This window comes from Glandiceps talaboti, chromosome 7, assembly GCF_964340395.1.
Source record: "Glandiceps talaboti chromosome 7, keGlaTala1.1, whole genome shotgun sequence".
Classification (NCBI taxonomy): Eukaryota; Metazoa; Hemichordata; class Enteropneusta; family Spengelidae; genus Glandiceps; species Glandiceps talaboti.
The window spans coordinates 27,965,652-27,974,852 of NC_135555.1; the positions used below are offsets into that span (position 1 = coordinate 27,965,652).

Here is a 9,201-nt window from a genome sequence, read left to right on the forward strand (position 1 = left end):
GTACAATAAAAAGTAAAATTGGTACTGCAGCTGCTAATAGACTTTTCGAGGATACTGCTGCTGCTACCGCTAGTATCGGTCCTTTAAATGTGGATGAAGTTGAAGCTATAGATTTAACACCACCAATGGTTGGTCAATTAAGAGACTATCAAGCTTACCTCAGAAGAGACACTGTAGGTAATAAAGATGAAATCAAACAGTAATCTTACGATTGAAAACAAAATTGAAGAATGGAATGAACTCAACCCTGAATATACAATCATGCGTAAAGAAATTGATACAGCAGTCAAAAGTTTAGAAGATTTGTATAATAGAAAAAAAGAATTGGAAAACAGACAAAAAATCGAAGAATTAACGCAAGATGAAAAAAAGGAAGTAGGTAGAATTGAGATTCATATTTTAAAATATAATAAAGAAACTAATATTTTAAATAATAAGTTAGCTGAGACATCTTCTTTGAAAGAAGTACTCAAAGACCCAAATCTTAGTATTAAAGATAAACTGGTGATTCTTTTCAAACGCAATGGAGTTACTATAGTTTCATTAGCAACAGCACTCGGTTTAGTCATAACTACCATAGCTATTGCATTAGGTATTAAATCACCACCAGTTGGTAGCAGCGGTAGTAGCGGTAGCGGTCGTGGTGGTAGCGGTGGTGGTCCAGTCAAAGCAGTTATTAAACGTGTTGCGGATGTATTAAAATGGTTAGGTAATAAAGCAGCTATAGCACTGCCGGGTATTATTGGCTCTATCGTGTCATTCGTTTTAAAAACAGCGGGACAAGTTGTAGGATTTATAGCTGAACATGTATGGCTGTTGGCAACTGCAATAGCAGTATACCTTTATGAACGGATTTTAACTAAACGAGCAAAAAAATAAATGAAATGAAAAAATACTAATAATTTTCATTTCATTTATTTTAGTATAATATATAGTATAATATATAGTATAGATATAGTAAAAGAAAAAATGCCTTACAATAGAGAACTACAAGGTGACTACTCAAAATTGACCGCACTCGGTAGTAAAGGAGAACGAACTCATCACGTTGTAACGTTTAATCCAAATAGTGCAAAACCCGGTGAAGATTTATATATCAGATGTCCAACATTAGAAGACACTGTTGTTCTAACGGGTAAATTCAATCTCGTTTTTGATCTTAAACTAAATGGTCATAATAAGAACTTCGTTGTTCAAAACCTGTCCGCTAACATCATCAGTCAATTAGTTTTAAAATTCGAAGGGAAAAAATTAATGGATTTAACAAACTACAATTTAATACAAACGTATAAAGATCTGTATTCAGATAGAACAAATAAAACACTGTATGGAATTCAGTCAGAAAATCGCCGAAAATTGAGAAGCGATAATATCGATGGAGTTGGTGGTGGGGCTTACTTAGGAGAGGCTGCACTTTTAAAGGCATACGGTAAAAAATATGCGATCGATCTCGCGAAATTGCATCCTATAATGAATGGTCATGGAGCCGTATATCCTTCGAGCTTAGGAAGTCATATCGAATGGGATATTACTCTCGCTCCCGTTAATAAAATCCTAGTAAGTGAAGACACGACTGGTTGGGATTATACTTTAACAAACATTCAACTTGAATATGAAACGATAAGAGATCCAAAGTTAGCTATGGAAATTAAGGGTTATTATAACAGCGGTAAAAGTTTTCTCTACGAACATATTCAACATGTCAGAGAAATTAACTTCTCTGGTACGGATACAATTATTAATGAGAACATTAATGTACCACGTAGTAGCTTGAAAGGAATTTTTGTATTATTCAGTAAACCACAACTACAAAATGCATTAGACACTGAATTATTCTTTAATCCTAGTATTAATTCTGTTGCAATAATGATAGAAGGTATCGCAAATAAAGTGTATGCACCGGGATTATCTCCTAGAAAATTTTGGGAAGAAACCAGACGTTATTTCATGTCATCCGAGTTCTGTTGCGATAAACTAGAGGAAATAACTGAGGAAAACTTTCTATTAAATAAATATTGTTTGTTTATTGATTTAAGAAGTTTTAAGAATAATAGATATCATGGTAGTGGTCTGAAAGTTATGAACACAAAAGATGGGGTTCAACTGGAAATTCAACGAGAATCCACACCCACAGACCCGCAAGTAAAAATAACCGCAAATATTTTCATTATAAGTGATGCTATGCTTAAAATTCAAGAATCTAAATTAAAATATATTATTTATTAACATTATTAACATTATTAATATTATTAACATTATTAACATTATTGATAGTATAGAATAACTCTAAAATGATCTGGCTTGACCCTCCTTTCAATATGCTTATTAGTGCACCGACATGTTCGGGTAAAACAGAGTTCATTATGGAACTATTACAAACGTATTATAAAAACGTATTCGATTATATAATCATAATCTGTCCGACGTTCATAAACAATAAAGCTTACGATAAAAAATGTATTTACAAAGACTCTGACATTATTATAATGATTCCCAACATAGAAAAAATAAATGAAAATATTGAATTCGTGCATGAATGTTATAAAAATACAAAAAGTCTAATCATACTAGATGACTGCGCTTTCACGAAGGATGTCAAATCTTGTGTCAATATTTTAACTAAGTTAGCATTTTCAGCTCGTCATGATAATATTAGCGTATGGGTACTTACGCAACAATTTACGAGTATCGCCAAAACATTTCGAGAAAACATCGGTATGCTTGTTCTGTATTACACACCGAGTAAAAATGATGTTAAAGAAATAATTGAAAACTATGGGATGGAATTAAATAAGGAAGAAATTAGTGAATATATAAAACAATTAAAATATACTCCTTATAGTAAATTAGTATTTCGTTTAAGACAACCGTATAGTATAGATTTAGTATAAATCTGGTACAGTTATGTTAATCAATGATGTTACCAATATTTTGTGGCTATTTATTCAGTTAGGTATCATATACTATTTTTTTAAAATAAAATATTTAATACATATATATATATATATAAAATGGAACAGTCGTTGGCAGAAATTTTACAGCCAGTTGAATCAATACCAACAACAGTAACATCGGAACAAATGACAACAGTGACAACAGTATCTCCAATAGTTAAGTACAGAGAAAGATTACTTTGTATCATTGCTGCTGGACAATCAAAAGCTTTCTTAGGAAAAAATTTCACTCTCGAATATATTGAAAAAGTGAGCGATAAAGAAATTGAAAAATTTTATAAGAAATATGAAAGCACTTACAGTTCTCTCGTAAGTGACAACATTGTAAATGGAGTTTTATTTGGGATTAGTAAAATAGTAGGACTTGTGCTTCCAGTACATAATGTGAATAAATTAAGTGACGACTTGAAAAACAATTTTCTCGTTACAAATCAATTCAAACAACTTACTGGAAAGTTAGCATACAGTTATGGTCCTCTTTTGGCATTGACAAGTGGTGGTCTCACTATTTTAAATAATATTAACTTTGCAACAAACAATGTTAACACTTGTCTCCTCAAGAAAAGTGACTTGACTGAAAAGAATGACTTGAATAGTCAAATTGAAAAAAATGACTCGAATGACTTTAATAACTTGAGTCAACTTGATCAAGAACTTGTTAAAGAACTTGCTATAGAACTTGATCAAGAACATGAACAAGAACTTGATCAAGATATTGAAAACAATTTGAAAATTGACTTGATTAAAAATAAAATAAAGTATAAAAAGTAATTTAAAAAAAAATATTTTAAATATTTTGTATTATATAGTTATTATATATATATATTAGTGTAAAAATGAGTGATACAGAAAGTGTAACACAACCCAAAGTAGAAACTCAAGTAAAAACTCAAGTAGAAACTGTTACTACAAACAGTAAAACTAAAAATCCAGGTCGAGTTGAATGGGGAAAAAAATTAGCAGTAATTTCAGCTGAAACAAAAAAACGAAAAAAATTAAAAATGAAAGACATGTTAGTCGATAATAACGTTAAATCAATGGGATCAACTAAGGCAACTGAAAGCAATGAAAGCAATGAAAGCAATGAAAGCTCGCAATTTAATAATACTATGGTTTTATTAACTCTTGGTTCATTAGTAATTGGGGCAGCTGGTTTATATTATAAAAGACAATGGTTTTTACAATCAAGTGATATTGTAAGCACCAAGTCATCACCAGAGTCTAAACAATTAACGACATTAGAACCAGTTAAAAATAAAGCCCCGCAAGCTCCTCAAGCTACGCAAGCTTCACAAGCTCCGCAAGCTTTACTTGAAATGGTATAATGAAATAAATGTAATAATGTAAAAAATGTAATAATTAATTATTTTTATATTTATTTTTTATTTTTATATAATATATACACAATATACAATGACGGACTATACTAAACTAATCGTGAATGGTCTATATGATGGTGCAGTTTTATCTGCTTTAACAATAACTAATAGTTTTATACTTGACAAGACTATAAAGATGGCTCCAGACAGTCCTAAAACAAGTACTTCATTCAGGAAGTTTGCTTCTCTCGCAATAGCTGTGAGTGGAGCAGTATTAGAGAAAGATATGTTGGAACAAAGAAATATGTTACCAGTTGATCCTTATAAAGGATAAATATAAAGGATAAATATAAAGGATAAATATAAATAAATATAAAGGATAATAAAAAAAATATTAAAAAGAAATGTAATATAATTTATTAATTTAATATAATATATACTACTCTTAATAATATAGATACTATACATAATGGCTTCAGCTATTGCGATGATGGTTGGTGGATATATTTTAAATGCAACTACCTTTCTTGGAGGTAGTTATATAGGTAAGGCAGTTACAGGCAATACGAAAGAAGAACATGAAAAAGAATTAAAGAGACATGATTTAGCTTTGGAGAATTTCAATAAAGATCATGAAGCATGGTTGGAACATAGACAAACAGCATTTGATTTTATGGCGAAACAAAATTTTTTAGATGTTCATGCGAGACAAAATCTGGTTCTGACTGATCAAAACTTAAATTTATATCTTGAATTTCATCCAGAGAGTACGCAGAGTACACTCACAAGTCTTGAAAATGAACCCAAATTTAGTGACTATTATCAACCTTCCGATGATATGAAGTTATATCAATACATTTATTTAGCTGGTGGTGGAATATTATTAGTTTATTTAACAAAAAAATATATAATATAATATAATATAATAAACTGATAAACTAATAAACTAATAAACTAATAAACTAACTATACAATGGAATGTCAATTATGTAAACGACTTTATTGTGATTTAATGAACAAAAAAGTAAAAAAAAAAAAAACTGGTATAACATCATACATTGTAACATATGTAAAAAAATTAATATACCTCGTGATGATATTTGTAAAAACATTTGCGGTAAGATCTATGGAAGGTTTCACTGTTTTGACTGTTGTAATTCATTAAATAAACCTTTAGATGAATCTTTAGATGAAAACTTTGAATATGACCAAAGAAGTCAAAACAAACAAAAAAGTAGAAACATCTATAACCCTAAAAACCATATTAAAAAAGTTTAAAAAAAATATAAACTAAATTATTATCTTTTAAGAACTGTTACTATAATATTTTTATCAATTAGTGAAGTTTATATAGAACCAACACGATATCGATCACTCAACTTTAGGAGAATATCAGGAAGCTGCACTAATACCAGAGTTGAAAATGGAAGCATTTTCGCAGAATCAAATTTTAAAACGATTTTGGGATAAATGGAATGCAGAATATCCAGAGATAGTGAGGTTTAGTTGGTGGCGTTTACGATGGCGTCAAATCTTTTTAAAACTGAAGTTAAATAAACTAACAAATAATATTTAATTAGGTGAGAGAATGATCAATAAATAATAAAAAATATGATATAACTATTATTACTATTATTACTATTATTTAATTATTGTTAACTGTTATTACTATTATTTAACATTTTTTCCATTAATTTTTGTTTTACTACATTAAAATCCATTAGAGTATAATTAAAATACGAATTATTTGGATTTATCGTAGACTTTTTTAATCCACGTGAAACTACTATTAATGGAAGTTTATTTGTAAGAATCTCATCTATCATTCTGCTAGGAGCGTAAGTATAATAAAGTTGGTTAAGAGTTATTGGATCATTAAGCCAAATCAATAATCCAGGTCCGTAACGAGATTTGAACTCCTTAAAATCAGTAATCAAAAATGGTTTTTCTGTTGGAACTTCTCTCCATTTAATTGTAGGAATTTCTTGGATATTTCTTTTTTCATTTAAAATATCTAATAATAAACCCTCATCATTCTCTGAAGGATTAGCAATATTAGATATATTAGATATAGCAGGATCAGGCAGAGAACTAAGTGGACGAAGTGGACTTGATTCGATTGTGTCATCTTCGAAAGTGATTGGTTTTTGACTTTGTTTGTTTGACATTTTGAATTTATGGTACACTTGTATGTATATACATATATATTATTATCTGTTTAATTGAACTTCCTGACCTTGATAGTGAGGTCACTAAGCGTTTAATTTACTCATAACAACTATAATAAATTTAGTCATTTTTTAACCAATTTTAATGTATTTATTTTATTTTTTAATAAGTTATATAGATATAAAAAAATATATTAATAAATTTATTAATATAAGAACAAGACTTTATTTGGCTATATAATAGATAAAAATGGAAGTGAGCTGGCTTTCTCCTTTTCTATACTACTATGGTGTCATATGGAAAACTTATCATTGTATTTTCTTTTCTTTTTATATACTACCAGTAGCATTATTTCATGCATGAAAACAATAAATCCATCGCTATGGAAACCACTCAAACATATTTTCTTTGTCAAAACACAATGACTGTGTTGGAGAGTTAATAATGTTGCCTACTTGCTGAATGATTTTGGAAAATCAGTAGATAAGGTGGATACATTTACAATGTGCTTCTAATGAGAGCCATTATGGTATAATTTATACATATATGTACACATACAATTTTATTAAATTTGTGTAGTTCTCTAGTATCTTTTAGTGTAAGCTTATGAAATTATTTGATAAAGAGCTTGATTTGCTGGGTTTTTTCCCTAAGTACTAATACATTAAATTCTAGGTTAAAATGTAATATTTTTACCATGATAGTAGACAGAGATCATTATTTTGGATTTTTAATCCATACAGCATCCACAAAAAAGCTATGTGAAAGAGAGTCGACCAAATCTTTGTTTGTAACTCAATACATTACAGAAAGCTAAAAAGTGTTAAAAAGTTTGTTATTCTACATACAAATGTACAATAGCAAATGTTTTGAACATTTTTTAATGTTCTGCAATACTTTGAATTAGGAACAATGATTTAGTATTCATTTTGTATCTTTATGCACTATGTTTTTTAAAGTATAAAAACATAGTAGAGCTGTCTTAAGGATTAAATATCGATTTGTCATCCAAATAGTCACTTTAAAGTGGCCATATGGATATGAAATGGGTATTCAAACTTTTAAGAATTTGTCATTGAAGGGAAACCTTTTAAGGATGCTGGCTCTCGTATTTTTTAAAATGTTTTTTAGACTATTATACATAAGATGTAAATGTGAACATTTTAAGTAGAATAATTTCTCATGTACTATGTGATCCCTGATCATCAATATGGTGAAAGTGTATATCATCTGTACTCAGGTGTTTCATATGCTTCGGTGTTATTGTAAATTACCATCTCCCTTTTTTTTCCTTTCAGGGGTCATGACTTTCGCCCTGACTACTCACGTCTGTGTGTTTTAGCCTCACTTTCTCCAAATGTTCCTCATGTGGCTTTAACGGCAACAGCAACAAAAAAGTATGAAGAGGCCATTGTCTCAACACTGTGTCTCAATAAACCAACTGTAATCCGAGAAAACCCAAACAGACCAAACATAACTTATCAGAAATTTTCACGACCTCCACGGGGGAAAGATAGTTATCATTCAATATTAGAGCCACTAGCAGTAGAATTGAAAGAGAAAAAACTTGACTTTCCATTGACTTTTATCTACCTTCCACTAGAATGGTGTGGCTATGGCTATGTTTTATTTTCTCACATTCTTGGCTCTGACCAATACCAACCACCTGGATGTGATGAAATTCCAAAGTTTCGACTATTTAATCAGTACCATGCACCACAAACAGAGATGATGAAAGCTGAAATTCTATCTTCCTTGAGCTCATCAAAATCTTCACTGAGAGTTGTATTTGCCACTGTAGCTCTTGGTATGGGCCTTGACTGCCCTCGTGTTTATCAAGTCATACATATTGGTGTACCAAGGACAATGGAAAGTTACTTTCAAGAAACTGGAAGAGCAGGACGAGATGGGAAAAATGCCAAGGCTATACTGTACTATAATAATACTGACATTGCCGTTAACAAAAAGGGCATGTCCGATGCTATGAGAGAATATTGTAAAAACGATAGTGATATTTGTTTAAGGAAACTGTTAAATTATTTTGATTTTGATAAACCTGAAACAGAACTACCAAGTCATTTGTGCTGTAGTGTATGTGAAAAGTCTTGTTCATGTTTGTCATGTAACCAAGTTAGAGATCTAGAAGTAGATTTATCTATGTTTAACACTGAATAAGATCACTATCTGAATCAGAAATAACGCTATAAAATAACTTTTATTCATGGAACTATGAATATGTGTAGATAAATATCAGACATGTTTACATGAACTTTAACGAAAACTCTGTACATAGCAAATGACGTAAGCCAAGTGGTTAAAATTTATACCAAGTATGTATATATTTCCAACCTGATCTGTGACAAAAAACACATTTTTCATGTACAAGAGATCATTGAAACCCCCCCCCCCTACCTCACCGAAAATGTGAAAATGTTTACAGAAATTTTTGATATACTACTGTAAACTCAAAACGAAACTAGATAACGAAAATTTAAACATCCAGAAAAAAATGTTTTTTTTTATCTATTTATTCTAAATAATATGTTGATGTTGAAAAATATCAGTTTGACTTTAATGAAATAAGAAATTGAAATAAATAGCAGTCTATATCCATACAGACAATATTTGTTAAACTTCATACTTATACTAGACTAAATAAAAAGTTGCTTTAGATACTGATAATATATGTCTCTATTGTCCTAAAACCACTTGCTATAATTTTTTACATCTCCCAGGATGTCAACTAATTCATTGGAATC

At 29.9% G+C, this 9,201-nt stretch overlaps 1 protein-coding gene across 1 annotated transcript; it reads left to right on the forward strand.

Moving 5' to 3' along the window:
- The first annotated feature begins 4,742 nt into the window (after positions 1–4,742).
- Positions 4,743–8,617, forward strand: LOC144438148 (uncharacterized). Its single transcript, XM_078127178.1, has 3 exons — positions 4,743–4,818; positions 6,036–6,111; positions 7,741–8,617. The coding sequence occupies exons 1-3, from the start codon at positions 4,743–4,745 to the stop codon at positions 8,615–8,617; spliced, it is 1,029 nt and encodes a 342-aa protein (XP_077983304.1).
- Positions 8,618–9,201: the final 584 nt, after the last annotated feature.

Coding starts and splice junctions, on each gene's coding strand:
- LOC144438148 (XM_078127178.1), top strand. CDS start 4,743: ATGGCTTCAGCTATTGCGATGATGGTTGGTGGATATATTTTAAATGCA. Junction 4,819..6,035: donor TCTTGGAGGTAGTTATATAG/GTAAGGCAGTTA, acceptor GATTTATCGTAG/ACTTTTTTAATCCACGTGAA. Junction 6,112..7,740: donor TCTATCATTCTGCTAGGAGC/GTAAGTATAATA, acceptor TTTTCCTTTCAG/GGGTCATGACTTTCGCCCTG.